At 49.5% G+C, this 13204-nt stretch overlaps 7 protein-coding genes across 7 annotated transcripts; 2 read left to right on the plus strand and 5 right to left on the minus strand.

The window, feature by feature from the left end:
- Positions 1 to 138: 138 nt before the first annotated feature.
- M438DRAFT_336277 (uncharacterized protein) lies at positions 139 to 1762 on the minus strand (the record flags this gene model as incomplete). Its single annotated transcript, XM_029903867.1, has 2 exons — positions 139 to 1549; positions 1755 to 1762. The coding sequence occupies 2 exons, from the start codon at positions 1760 to 1762 to the stop codon at positions 139 to 141; spliced, it is 1419 nt and encodes a 472-aa protein (XP_029759871.1).
- A 108-nt stretch (positions 1763 to 1870) lies between these two features.
- Positions 1871 to 4092, plus strand: M438DRAFT_321061 (alpha/beta-hydrolase). The gene is made up of 2 exons (XM_029902902.1): positions 1871 to 2127; positions 2180 to 4092. Exons 1-2 carry the CDS (start codon positions 1987 to 1989, stop codon positions 3650 to 3652), a joined length of 1614 nt encoding a protein of 537 aa, XP_029759872.1. The 5' UTR covers positions 1871 to 1986; the 3' UTR covers positions 3653 to 4092.
- M438DRAFT_346608 (uncharacterized protein) lies at positions 3842 to 4802 on the minus strand. The gene is made up of 2 exons (XM_029905718.1): positions 4365 to 4802; positions 3842 to 4263 (listed from the first exon to the last, which is right to left on the minus strand). Exons 1-2 carry the CDS (start codon positions 4684 to 4686, stop codon positions 4031 to 4033), a joined length of 555 nt encoding a protein of 184 aa, XP_029759873.1. The 5' UTR covers positions 4687 to 4802; the 3' UTR covers positions 3842 to 4030.
- A 15-nt stretch (positions 4803 to 4817) lies between these two features.
- M438DRAFT_381285 (Yip1-domain-containing protein) lies at positions 4818 to 6207 on the minus strand (the record flags this gene model as incomplete). The annotated part of the gene is made up of 3 exons (XM_029908896.1): positions 4818 to 5998; positions 6053 to 6104; positions 6163 to 6207. The coding sequence occupies 3 exons, from the start codon at positions 6205 to 6207 to the stop codon at positions 5301 to 5303; spliced, it is 795 nt and encodes a 264-aa protein (XP_029759874.1). The 3' UTR covers positions 4818 to 5300.
- A 438-nt stretch (positions 6208 to 6645) lies between these two features.
- On the plus strand, positions 6646 to 8433 carry M438DRAFT_366348 (uncharacterized protein). Its single transcript, XM_029907870.1, has 2 exons — positions 6646 to 7602; positions 7671 to 8433. The coding sequence occupies exons 1-2, from the start codon at positions 6800 to 6802 to the stop codon at positions 8203 to 8205; spliced, it is 1338 nt and encodes a 445-aa protein (XP_029759875.1). The 5' UTR covers positions 6646 to 6799; the 3' UTR covers positions 8206 to 8433.
- A 676-nt stretch (positions 8434 to 9109) lies between these two features.
- M438DRAFT_366349 (uncharacterized protein) lies at positions 9110 to 11063 on the minus strand. Its single transcript, XM_029907871.1, has 3 exons — positions 10774 to 11063; positions 10000 to 10723; positions 9110 to 9946 (listed from the first exon to the last, which is right to left on the minus strand). Exons 1-3 carry the CDS (start codon positions 10843 to 10845, stop codon positions 9501 to 9503), a joined length of 1242 nt encoding a protein of 413 aa, XP_029759876.1. The 5' UTR covers positions 10846 to 11063; the 3' UTR covers positions 9110 to 9500.
- Positions 11064 to 11478: 415 nt separating this feature from the next.
- M438DRAFT_336283 (uncharacterized protein) lies at positions 11479 to 12674 on the minus strand (the record flags this gene model as incomplete). The annotated part of the gene is made up of 2 exons (XM_029903868.1): positions 11479 to 12313; positions 12364 to 12674. 2 exons carry the CDS (start codon positions 12672 to 12674, stop codon positions 11479 to 11481), a joined length of 1146 nt encoding a protein of 381 aa, XP_029759877.1.
- Between the last annotated feature and the right edge of the window lie 530 nt (positions 12675 to 13204).

Below are 13204 nucleotides of genomic sequence, written 5' to 3' on the forward strand. Positions count from 1 at the left end.
AAATCTGATCCCGATGTCTCAGACTAGGAATGTTGCTATCAGCCGTGTAGACAGCTTCACGATCACCAGAAAGATAGGACGAGCAGGTCATTATGAGTGGAAAAGAACAATCGTTATCACATACAACGGTCAAGAAGGCTAACCCTTGGGCGTGACCTGATCCTTGTCAGCCGTGTCAACATCAGTGGGTGGTGTATCCTCCTTAAGGACATCACTAGTCCACGTCGAAGTCGAGCTGATGCTCAGGTTGCTGGCACGGTTATGCAGAGACGTTGGCGAGGTCTCGTGTTCAGAGGCAGTGCCTACTGAACTGGGAGTACCAGGTCTCGAGTCAGAGGAAGAGGCCAGACGGCTTGAGCGCCTACCAGTAACCGGCTTAGGGCGATCCTTTCTGAGATTCTGAGTACTGCTCATCCTCCTCAGCTTCCCTTCTGGACGATAGGCAGCAGAATCGGGAGTGGAACTTCTCGAGCTCGAACGCGAATGGCTGTTATCTCTGAAGATGCTGTTCGGCCTGGCCTTCTTCTCTCTCATGTGAGAAAGACTCTGCTTCTCGCGAGCTTCGCGTTGCAGCCTGTTGAACTGATCGTGATTGGGTCTTGTAGGGTGTCGTAGACGAGTCCAGCCTCTCCAACCAGTCCACCATAACCAGCCACCTTCCTGTTTTGCCAATTGTCTCTTTCTTGTCTTGATGATGCCTCGCAACTGCGAACGACGTTCGTTTTCCTTTTCCCAGTAATTATGACGATAGGTGTCCCAATCTTCGCGGAAGTCAGGCGAGAAGGGTTTCGGTAGTAATAAGAGCTTGATGACGTCTCCGCCGGGAGCGACATCTTCCTCGATCCAACCATAGCGACCCCCAGTCTCCCACAAGCCAACCTTGTCCTTGTTTTCCAAAGCGGATTTCTCGATATCTTTGGGCATAAATTCAAAGCGCATGCCCTTGACATCACCCCACCAGCCCCATGGATCCAGAAAATATAGATAGCCAAGAGTTTCCTTCCACCAAGGACCGCGAATGACGACGAGTTTGAGATTGAAGCCTCGCAAGCCTCTGTTCGTGATGTTGACCCATTTCCTCGGCCAGCGGATACCGCGATCCCACATGCCAGTGCCCCAGACGAGACCAGCAGTGACAAGACCTCCGACCCAGCCTAGTCGTTCTGCAATGTCGACGACCCAGTAAGGAGAGCCACCGGTACCTTTGCCATCTTCGCGCGGACGTAAGAAAAGGAGATATGTAAAAGTTGAGATCCAAAGGGCAAGAGCGGTCATCAAAACAAGGTAAAGGCGTAAGCGGGCTCTTAGGCATAGGTACTGGGCGCGAAGAGAAGACTCGAGGATGAGGAGATTGAGCTTGATCTGCTCAGGCGACGAGGGTAGGTTGTTAAGAGGGTCGGATTGATTTGACGAGGGAGGGTGAGGGGCGGTGATTGAGTCACTGCGCGAGTGGCCATGTTGGTGCGACAGGGTGGTGGTGCTGGAACGGCGGGCGGACTGGGCGACTTGGTCGAGAGACACGTCGGGCGGCGGGGCGCCCTTGACGATTCTATCCAGGGTGGACGTCGACATGAGTGGACGGGCTTTTTCAGCTCATGATTCCGTGTAGTGTGTTATTGTGTTATACAGGTTGACGTGCAATTGATTAAGAAATGATGCGGCGTCAGCTCATGCAGGCCGAATGACGGGCTCAACGGCCGACCCTTGGGCGGAGCGGACAGCGGAATGACCTAAAGTCCGTCCTTGTTGCCTACATCGTCATTTGACCTTAATAGAACTGCCACAATAAAGTCGTTTCCCGCCGCGCTCTTTCCTTTTCTCTTTCTGCTTTTGTCTTCAGTTCCATCCAAGATTAGCCCATTACAATATTCGCGCGCCAGCCGCGCCACCATCAGCCTTGGAAAACAGGCGTGGATTCAAGTCAGCGATACATTCAACAACGCCCTCTGCATCAACCGCCACCCGACGACGAAACGAAATCCGAACATGGCTTCCTCAGACACGGAATCTGGTGGTCAGCGACCCATGCTGGCCTCTCAACGCAAAGACACGCCCTCCGAAGCCACTAGGACTCAGGGAAAGGCTGGCTACTTCCCTCTAGGCTACAAGGAGGGCTTCTCTCAATGGGTGTGTATGCCCATTGTCTCTTTTTGTCCTGCTTCCTGCTAACTTGTCCAAGTGGGCTGGTCTCTCTCCTGCTGTCACCGAACACCGCGTGCTCTCCTTCATCCCTCATCTCCAGAAGCCTCCGACCCACACCCAGACTGGCTCTGCTCCCGCTTCGACGAACGCCTCAACTCAGGACATCACCAAGTCCGAAGACCGCAAGGCTGAGCCTGTCACCACATCCTCCATCAACGATCCTTACGGACCTCGCAAATGGAACTCGGACTTGGTGGAATTGGCTGGAAAGAGTCGCTTCTTGAACGAATTCTCGGTTGAGAGAATCGGTGAACATGTCGACAACAACCTTGTCATGATCCATGGTTACGGTGCTGGTCTTGGTTTCTTCTACCGCAACTTCGAAAGTCTGTCAAGATTGCCTGGCTGGAAACTCTATGCTCTGGATATGCTTGGTATGGGTCGCTCGTCACGCCCGCCGTTCAAGATTCACGCAAAAGACCGTCAGGGCAAGATCGAAGAGGCTGAGAGTTGGTTCATCGACGCTCTGGAAGAATGGCGCATCAAGAAGGGTATTGATCGTTTCACTCTGCTCGGTCACAGCATGGGTGGTTACATGGCTGTCGCATACGCCCTGAAATACCCTGGTCACCTCAACAAGCTGATTCTCGCATCGCCTGTCGGTATTCCTGAGGACCCTTACGCTGTCAACGCAGACATGCCCGAGCCGGAAGATTCGACCATGGTCAACGAGTTCACTCAAGACCAAGGAAACTCAGCCAATGGCACAAATCCAGACATTTCAGCTTCGGCAAAGACCGGCGACAACAATAACTTCCTAAACGCGAAGGCAAAGCGAGATGCTGCCAACAACAGCGGCAAGCCTCCTAAGAAGCCCTTACCGAAATGGCTCACCACTCTCTGGGACGCAAACATCTCACCCTTCTCCTTTGTCCGCTGGTCTGGCCCTCTAGGCCCTCGTCTAGTCTCAGGCTGGACAAGTCGCCGCTTCAGCCATCTCCCTGCCGATGAATCACAAGCTCTTCATGACTACAGTTACTCGCTCTTCCGCCAACGTGGATCGGGCGAATACGCTCTCGCATACATCCTCGCCCCGGGTGCCTTCGCCCGTAGCCCCCTGATTCGCCGTATCCAAGGTGTAGGCCGTCAATGGATTTCAGAATCTCATTCAGCACCTACACCTGATGATACGTCTTCCGCACCCACTGGTCTGTCTAGGGTCCGCGAAACAGGCATTCCAGTCGTCCTAATGTACGGCGAAAATGACTGGATGGACAAGGACGGCGGACGCGCTGCAGCTGAAAAGATTGAAGCCGAGAAGCAAAAAGCTCTTGCCACTGCTACAGACGAGGAGAAGGCAAGGGAGAATGGTGATGCTAAGGTCGTGATTATTCGCAAGGCTGGCCATCATGTCTATCTTGATGGAGCGGACCATTTCAACTCGGTCATGGATGAGGAGATGAGAGATGTAGAGGCCAGAGACAAGAAGCTAGGATTTATGAAGAAGTAGAGAAGGGGCGATTCTTTTGATACCACATTTGATTTTGAAGCTTTGGAGTTTGTTTTCTGGGATCAGGGAGAAGCAAAGTGCAAGGATACCTACTAGATACACGCATTTTGGGGCGATTAGAAAAACAATAGCATTATTAGACATTTTTCACTCACGACAATCACCTTGGGTTCAACCCCGTCGCGTTCCCGAAGTGTCAAGTTGGCCGAAGCATCTTTGGTTTCGGTGCCTGGTGTTTATCAGAAAAGGATTGAACATCATGCAATCGGTCTCTTCAAGGTCTCATTGTGAACAACACCACCTCTTGAACAATCGAGACAACACCAACACAAAGAAGCATAAATCCCATCCCAAAACATCCAGAAAAATAATCTGAATCTAAGTGCACTTCTTACATCCCACACTCATACCACTATACAATTCCCTCTCCACCTCCACCTCCAAACCAACCCTGCCGAGCAAATTTATCCCACCAAAAACCAATCCTAATACACCGACTGTCAAGATCCACGCAAGGGCGTAAGCTTCTGCTTGTACATGCAACAATAGTAGCCTGAGAAATAACACGATTCCTATGATATTGATGATGATGATACCCAGAATTATGGCCCCTGTGTTTTGTATAACGTATTAGAGAATGACGCGTTTTAGTGGAGGAGAAGAGGCTGGATGAAAGGAGAGATATCTTCTTGAGAGAAATGGCTTGACGTACATTTTCGCAACTCATCTCGCCGTCTATTTTTTTCCTGCTTGTTTCTGCGGATGAAGAGTTGGGATTCTTTGTATACCATCCATGCGTCTTCGGAGCCGAAGATGTCGGCGTATACACTGGGTGGGTATGTTGTCAATTCTCTGCCGGTGCCTAGGTGCCATTTGTCTGCGATGTCTTTGGCATGTTGGGCTGGAAGGTTGCGGGTGAGGATTAGGAGTTCGGTGATGAAGGCGCGAACTTCAGAGGGTGATGCTGTCGGGATGGGTGGGTTGAGTTGTGGGATGAGGGATTGCTTCTCGGGGGATGTTGATGAGTTGCTCATGATTGAATATTGAGATGATATGCAAGGCGGTTGAAAGGTGATGGAGACGGTGTGATTTTATAGTACTTCTGGATGTGAATTGATTATAGAAACGAGTATGTGGTTGATGGTTTATGCCCAAGACGGCATTACGGCGGAGTCGGCACGATATCCGGGGCTGTGCTTGGGTGAAAGATTGATAATTGACATCATGCCTTTTCATGTGCTGCCTGACATCGAACGACCCACTTATATATCTGCTTCGTGATTCGGCCGTAAATTATGGTGGTGCTTGTACACAGAACGGCATTCTACCATGGATCGAGAGTGCGCAAGAAAGATCTGGGAACAAAAGGGACCATGACAGAGAAGAACATAAGTTTTGGAAAGTTGGTATTTTGCAACGCGAGGAAGAAAAGGCTTGAAATGGCCGGCTTGGTAAGGAGATGCAACGGAAGCTCGGCTATAACATACAGCTCGAGAATTCAAGGACGCAGAGAATACTTTACATGCCAAAGAGCATACGCATCATCTTATCATCATCATCCTTGTGATCTTTGTCCTTCTTGGCGGGACTACCATGTCTGCAACACGAATCAGTAAGGTGTACTTGGAAAGCAAAGACGTGTGATAACTTACGCAAAGAATAGAATCTTAATGGCCAAAGCGAGGCCAAAGTGCAAAGCCACGACGACGACCAAAAGGACCTTGCTCGTCTTGACATCGGTAGCACTGAGCACAGGATACAGGTTTCTGACCAAAAAGACGCCCGAGGCAGCAAGTCCGACGGCGACAAAGACCCAATTCAGAATCGAGACGGGTGACCAAGAGATCAGAGCGACAGGAATCCAGATCAAGTTCGCATAGCCGTATAGACACACACACTCCAGCAAGTTGGCAGACTCTGCTCTGAACCACTTGAGAGCACCCCAGAGTGCAACGGGAATGAGGAAGGTGTATCCGTAGATCAGACCGGCAGCTCCTGAGAGAAGGGAGAAATCGTAGATGAAGTGTTTCTTTCCCTCCTTTGCCAAATATTGCGAGATTGTGCCTGTAAGGAAGAGGATGACGACGACGGTGGTAGCGATCCAAAAGGGGCCGTAGAGATCAGGGTTTCCATCTAGGACGTCGAGGAAGTTCGAAAGAGGAAAGATGGCAGCACGGCAGCGGCGAGCGACTTCGGAAGTGTCGACATCGAAGAATTGAGCGTAGAATGAGATGCTCCAGAGGTAGTGTTTGCTGTTGGTGACCGAGGGGTTGCCGTTGTTGGTCGGGAGGAACGAGTTGTTGCCTGCTGGGAGCTTGCCGCGCGTCGATGTTTGTGTGTCGAAGTCTGTACAGCATGTCAGAGAGGGAGTTTGCTACTGCGACAGAATGCTAGACTCACTGGATGAGTGAAACTCGAGGTCCTCCTGAAGGTCGGTATGACCTAGATCTCCCTATTGTTGAAGGGTCAGCATCTAAGAATGAGAAAGACAATCGCATACAGTCACCAACCTCTGCATCTACATCAACTACGACGTCGTATCCTCGGTTTGCCATTGCGATGTTTTGTCCAAGTCTAGGCTGTCGCTTTCTCGAATCTCCTTGAAGCTCAAGCTCTCCGGACGAGGGACACGTTCGCGCTGCTTGCGCGTCGGCCCGGGATACCGATGATCCTCCGAGCTCCCTACAGTACTCGAGTATCAGTCATACCTTCTCTTCACAGACCACATTCTGTCTTCGTGAACATTCACTCGTCGCATCGAGCACTTATTCTCTTTGGACAAAGGCCCCTACAACTTGGCACAAGCACGTCAATATTCTACGTGTCAACATCGACAATGATTGATATGTCACCGGACCAGCCAGTAGTTTGTACTCGAGCAGCTCATGTCTTGAAAGTACAGGCTGCGCCATGGTAAATGTCCACAGCTGCTCTGCTGATTCTTCAACCTTCTTATCATCTCTCTTTGTGCTCCATGTGCACCGCACATAGACAGATATCAAGGCGCGCTGCTTTCGGCGCTTTCGAAGTAGTTCTTTGATGAAGATGAACAAAGACTAACAATGTAGACTCGAATCTCATCACAAGTCTACATGTACACCTTAACCTTCGCCAAAATACCAATTTTGATTCGAAAGACTGCAGAACATGTCTTCGAACAGTAACAAGCGCAGAAGGGCGAACGATCCGGAATCTTACCGCAGCAAAAACGACAAGAAGCCAAGGACTCCATCACCGACCGAATGGACAGACATCGGGAAAACGCCCTCCCCAACCGGCTCAGAGGCACTTGCCATGATAAATGCACTCACGCTTTCTTCTCCCGATCGACCTTCCCTGCGCAAAATTTCCCCTGTTCCTTATCTTCTTACTACGGATCCTTTGATTCAGGTGCTTGGCCTTGAGCGGCTGAACAAAGATGGGTACATCAATCTAGACTCTGTCTCAAAACCTGACCCAGGGTTTGGCTATGGAAAACACACGACTCCCGCAGTGGCTTATCGCACGTATAAAAAGACTAATACCATAGATGCAGATGGTGAACAGGACGTCGCTGTAGAAGAGGACTCATACATACATCCAATTTTCTTCCGCGACCGCTGGGAAACCCAGGAACTTGCTTCATCATCAAGTCCCTATTGGGAGGAATTGAAACCAGTTTGGCAACTTGCCACCCTTCTGCTGGAAGAGAAAGTCATGTCGGGCTACATAATGGGTATGCTGGACCGTAGTTCGCATACTGAGATCAAGACGCGCTTCGACGGGCATGCAGTCCACTGGTTCCAATGTAAGGAGAGGCCGTCCAAACAAGAATTGTGGTTGTTATGGGAGGATCTCTGGGATTTGAAAAATTGTATCAAATGGTCGGCTCTGGAGATTACAGAAGAGCGCCACCGCGGGGTCTCCGGCACCACGAAAGTAGACCGATCGGTCTCTGGATTGAGTAAACAGTAAGCCTCGGACTGACCTACTTCCATCATGTTTTCCCTTGTGCCGTGGAACTGACACAAGAAACCAGCGGAGTTGGCTCCAAGATCGTCATCAACGAGAACGTTCTCTCCATCCTCTGCGGTAGGATCAACGCCTCAGACTTCTCAAAGCCTTGGTCTCCAGGCACAGACAACCCTTCTGCTCGTCTCCGTCTTCAGTGGTCCCTGGCGACAACAATGGTACACGAATTGATGCACGCCCTCTGGTTAGCCCGCCACGGCACAACATCAATTGAACCCTTCTTTCGTGACACTCGCTTCAGCGAATTAGGTTGGCAATGGGAAACTCTAATCTATGGAGGAGCGATTGCTCCAACCAGCGATCGCTGCGAGCAACCATATGGATTACAAATCCAGAACTGGCCTGGTGGTATCACACACGTGAGGTATCCTACATTGCAGAACGTTGGACCCGAGCCCCCAAAGATAATAGAACTATTCCCGGTGGAGATGAGTTGGGTGGCCGATTTTTTCAAACAATCATTCTGGGATTTTGTGGAGAGGTATGGGAGACCAGGTATCGTTTGTCCGGTACCAGCGGAGGGTGTGCCTTTCACATATTAAGACATGGTATCAAGCGTAATAATTACACTGCAGGTGTCTCTACACATTATGCTAGTATCGATGTACCTAGCAAATTTCCCTTCTCACAACGCACAGTAAGAATACCTTTCGAGCACTGCCTCTCAACAAGTCAACAATCCCAATTCAACAACAACGTTGATCAACCCACCCACACACAACCCAGCAATACTCTCCAATCCGTCCTTCGCAACCCACGTATTAACCACACATACCGCCGTCCAAGCCTTCACCAACATACCCATCTGCCTCCCCTTCCTTTCCAAATAGAACCATTCTCCTCCACTGTCTTGGTGCCCTCATACCATTCAACGCACGTCGCTCCAATCATGGCGAGATACAATCTGGATTTCTATTCAGCATCCCACGTTCTCTATATCCCCCATTCCAAGCTTCGTTATATAGCGGAATGGTTTCCGTTTTGATGTTGCTCTCAAGATTCGAACTACTTAACACCGCCACAACTTCAACCGCAGCAAGATTTAAAAGGAACAAGAACATTCGGATAGAAATGCCGAAGAGACATGCGTGCCTGCCTCCGCGAACGCTAAACCTCGTCATGGGTAAAGCTGCAGAAATGCACAATGATTTTTGGAATCGATACTAGGTCCAAATAGAGAGCTTCGGAGAGTCGCTCTCTATGGTTGAAGCAGTCCTACTCAGAATGATCGTGCAGTCGGACAATTCTCTCAAGATGGATCTGCGGCAAGAGAGTTGATGTGACAGAATTCAGCGCATGGAGAGATGACAAGAAAAGAATGATCGTCGAGAAGGAAGGAACAGTCAATCCTTCGGGAATAACACTGACGTCATATAAACTATGATAAACACCTTCTATAGATATGAAAGATCACCCCCACGGGGAACTCCAATACCTAGTTATCAAGACCAACTGAACACATAGCCACATCAACAACCAAAACATCACAATGTCCCAACAAAACCAAACCAACGACACGCCAGACCAATCAGCAGCACTGAAATGGGGCGTCACCCCAAACACCTCTATATCTACACCAATCGACCCAAAAACCAATAAACCAATCGACTGGGAAAACTTCTACGACGAAGAAACGAAAGCCGAACTCAGAGCAAAAGGTGTGAACCCGGCGTTAAAGGCGGAGATGGAGTGGCATAAGAAACATTCCGAGGGAAAGGGAATTTGGGGAAAGGTGGCACAAACCGCGATGGGTGGGGGTTGGATTAAGTAAGAGATGATAGAAGTCGATGGAATCAGAGAAGTGTTTGGGTTGGATCTGCTAAAATCTGATCAATATTTAGAAACCGTGTTTTTCCAGGAATGCGAGTAATGTCTTCTTTGTGTTCGCTTTGACACTTTCCAACTGCTCTTTAGATCTTCTTCTGAGAGGCACTTCATGGGTCAGAAGCCATGGTGCGGTCTGGTTGATGAAATGATGAAGCTCGGATATCTGCTCCATGCCAGATACTTTTGAGGGCACTACAGCATGATGCTTTCTAAGTGCTTGATACCAGGCTTGAAGTTGATCGAGTGGTTCATCGAAGATGTGTTCAGATTCAAACCCATGCAAAATTGCTTGACGAATTGTCAGTTCCTCGCCCGTACTGTCTGGACCAGGTATGCCACCAAGATCAAAGAACGATCTGAGGAACTCGTCACCTGGGCTACCAACGAACGACCAATCGAAGTCCAGAAGTGCGGAAATTCGTTTAGTGGTAGGGTCTACCAATACATTGTTCATAGCTAAGTGCAAAAAGTCAGTAAAGATGAACTGAATCGGACGTGAATGGACTTACTGAAGTCGCTGTGCACGATGGCCCTGGGTGACTGAGCGTACTCCTCAGTGATCTGTGCAATCCCTTGCAGAGAGAACTTTTCGAGACGTGCACGTATGCCATCCTCTTGCCAGCCTTGCAGAACCGGGCTTTTGTCGGATGAAGCCACCTGCTGTTGTAGCATAGCTTGATACAGCTCGGTATATGTTCTGAAAGGTCCAGCAGAGAGCGTTGTCAACGGTCCACTAACAAGATGCCCGTCGTCCGAGAACGACACACCTCCAAGAAGCTTGATTGATTCCGGAAGCTTGTACTTCTGCATGGCAAGGAGAACTTCTGCCATCTGCTCGAGTATGGCGGGTTTATTTTCGCCAGGTAGAGTCTGATAAAACTCATCGAGAGGTACTCCAACTTTAAACTCCTGCAAGATCCATCCTTGGCCGTATTCAGCACTACCCCAGCCATACACCTCAGGTATGAGATGAGCAGAGTGAGAATCGCGCAAAGCTTCACGGAAGAGATTCATCATTCCAACCTCATTTTCGACGCGATTGACCGGAGGGATACCGGAAGCATTGTTCGAGAGACGAAGGACGAGTTGAGAAGCATCGGCTGGGATTGTACTAGAGCATGGCTGTTGGTCTCGGTAGTGTTTCCCGTGATTTTTGACATCCACTCGATACAAGAAGTTGTTGTAAGCGAACGGACAGTCTGCATCATATGCTATCGGCTCGATATTCGAAATCTGAGCGCATCAGCTATATCATCATAGCATGAGACTTGCTATGGATTCACCTCAAGCACAAATTCTTGTTGTAGAAGAGAGCGGACGAAGGCAAGGCGTTCTTCATACTTTTCGTGATTCATCTCCGGAGTGATGAGTAAAGTGGTGAGGGCGGGGATGGCAGGTGTTGCATGACTTTAAATGTTGGGTGGTGACTGCCTAGTCCGACCGAAAACCATGGGTTTATCTACCTGGGCAATAAGTTGAGCGATATCAACAGCCGCCGCTTGTTTAGGCAGGTACACAACCAAAAATGGTCGTAGCACCTTCTGTTCAAGCCGCACGCGACGATGTGATACCGTCACGCCACACAACAGAAAGATCGCGCGAGCACTATCAGCTTATTGAATTAATCCGAGATGATCTAGGCGGATTTACGGTGGGCTTAAATATCAAGTTGATAGGAGGTGCGAGCTACGGAAGGACCGTGCGCATAAATCGAGCTGCGTTTCCATCCTTCTCAGAAGCTTGATCCTTCTTGAGCCGCACATTTGAGAACTTTCAAGTTGCAGAAGTACAAGATGTCTTTGGGATTGGTGCAGCCATTCACAGAGGTAAGAATTTCGGACAGTCTCTTCCAGAATTAGTCCTCCTTAGGAATGAATCGTGCATTGCTACGGCTGTTAATGTGAGAAGACCGAGCAAATGGGAAGTACCACAGCATTGAAAAAATCATGTCATATTCAAGCGCATCTTTAAAGGGCACCTTGTACAATCTATACTTGTGATTCGGTCTCTTGGCGATCATGATGTTGTACCATCCCCTTGGGTTTGACCAGCTCGATGCCCCATGCCTCATTGCCATCTTGATCTTTGAACGGTCCCATCTGCGCCATCAACCGCTTTGACTGTTCTCGTGCCTGAACGTCCTGACGAGAACGCAACCTATACCATGGCTTTGTCACCGCACTATCTTGAGCCCAGTCAAGCAATCTGTCGCTACCGTGAACAAAGGCAAGTGTGCTAGCCAATGTATCAACATCTCGTGGGAGCGCCTTGAAATGACTCCGGTTTGACGAGTACATGATGATAGTGGTAAGCACAAGGAGTGCGAGGATAGAAAGACAAAGGTAGACGGCGATAGGAGACATGACCAATTGCTGGACTGGTATAGAATAGGTGGCTACAATCGTTGGCGAGATAGGTGCGGTCTGATTCTCTGTCGCGAATGCTCCTTGATAGGTTGAATGCGTCGTCCTGTTGGTTTCATTCAAGACTGGCCCTATGGCCCAAGGCAGCTTCTCGCCAACAGGTTCGTATGTGTGACCTCCAGATAGCCTTGTGACATTCTCGGACGCATAGTGCTTGAAGAACGTCCCGAATGTTGTGTTGGCCAAGTCCATGAATGTCTGTGGATCCAACAAAGCCTCTTTGCTGTTGTTTGCGAGCGCCAGCATGGCGAATGACATAAAGTCAAGGTTTAGACCACGGACCTGGAAGTTGAAAGAGCGATATCGAGAAGCATCAGGCTCACTCATACCTTGAGGATTGGACAGAATATCGAAGGAGCGCCCAGAGTTCAACAAAGTGTCCCAGAAGAAGTTGCCCCAGCTGATAGAGTCAGACAAGAAGAAGTAGAGGATGTGCAAAATATTACGTACCTGACTGTCACATTTTCCTCCGAGATAGTATAGTGGTATGTCTCACCTGTGAAGTCGGCCGAAGAATTGTGCTCGAGATAGTTGTCCAACCAAGCCATAGTCAAGTTCTTGGGCTCGGTCTTGATGACATATGTCAGAACACTGCCAGTCTCTACATCAGCTGTGATCTCGGCTTCAGCCTGTTCAATGAGGGGCGTACAGTTGGTTGCGAGCAGTCGTGGCTCTTCTGGCCAGATCCATAAGGGATAGTCTAGATTTGTAGGTTGGAATGTCCCATTGAGCGGACGACCAACAATCCACCTGGCAGACATGTGCATTTCGTACATCCTCCTCGCCTGATCGTAATTTGACCAGTGACCGACGGCAGCGTCTCCGACGACCCCGTCGGTTTCGTTCGCACAGCAGCTAGCGAATATATAAACAGCAAGACTAGGAATGGTATTCTCAGCGTGGTTGGAAGCCAATTGCAGACTTTTTCCGATACAGCCAATGATGTGCTTCGTGAAGTGTCGTCGCCATCCTTGCTTGAGGGGTCATCGGTCTCGGACAGGAAGGGCGCAGTATCATTCGCATGCTCTTCCCGGTTCACCACTGTCGTTGCGGACAATCTCGCATCATCTGTATGATGTTCCGGAATGTGGTCGGTGTCCAGGTGTATGGTGTCAAATACAGAGCCTTGAAGGGTCGACAGGTCTGTCGAGATATCTGAGCACCGGCGGCCGGGCATAGTTGATTCAAACTTGATCGTCTCGTTCGTAGACTGTTCGCATTTGCGTCTCGCGTTCGCACGACGAGATTGCGTATCGACAGCGATGCTGGGGTTAGAACTATCTTAAAAAGC

Source organism: Aureobasidium pullulans, assembly GCF_000721785.1.
Source record: "Aureobasidium pullulans EXF-150 unplaced genomic scaffold scaffold_11, whole genome shotgun sequence".
Lineage (NCBI taxonomy): Eukaryota > Fungi > Ascomycota > Dothideomycetes > Dothideales > Saccotheciaceae > Aureobasidium > Aureobasidium pullulans.

Excerpts from the sequence above, each read along its gene's own strand:
- M438DRAFT_366349 (XM_029907871.1), bottom strand. The coding sequence starts at position 10,845 with ATGAATCACGAAAAGTATGAAGAACGCCTTGCCTTCGTCCGCTCTCTT. Across the intron at positions 10,724-10,773 it reads AACAAGAATTTGTGCTTGAG|ATTTCGAATATCGAGCCGAT; the intron begins GTGAATCCATAG and ends TGATGCGCTCAG. Across the intron at positions 9,947-9,999 it reads CATCGTGCACAGCGACTTCA|CTATGAACAATGTATTGGTA; the intron begins GTAAGTCCATTC and ends TTTTGCACTTAG.
- M438DRAFT_366348 (XM_029907870.1), top strand. The coding sequence starts at position 6,800 with ATGTCTTCGAACAGTAACAAGCGCAGAAGGGCGAACGATCCGGAATCT. Across the intron at positions 7,603-7,670 it reads GTCTCTGGATTGAGTAAACA|CGGAGTTGGCTCCAAGATCG; the intron begins GTAAGCCTCGGA and ends ACAAGAAACCAG.
- M438DRAFT_346608 (XM_029905718.1), bottom strand. The coding sequence starts at position 4,686 with ATGAGCAACTCATCAACATCCCCCGAGAAGCAATCCCTCATCCCACAA. Across the intron at positions 4,264-4,364 it reads GCGAGATGAGTTGCGAAAAT|GGGCCATAATTCTGGGTATC; the intron begins GTACGTCAAGCC and ends TACAAAACACAG.
- M438DRAFT_321061 (XM_029902902.1), top strand. The coding sequence starts at position 1,987 with ATGGCTTCCTCAGACACGGAATCTGGTGGTCAGCGACCCATGCTGGCC. Across the intron at positions 2,128-2,179 it reads AGGAGGGCTTCTCTCAATGG|TGGGCTGGTCTCTCTCCTGC; the intron begins GTGTGTATGCCC and ends AACTTGTCCAAG.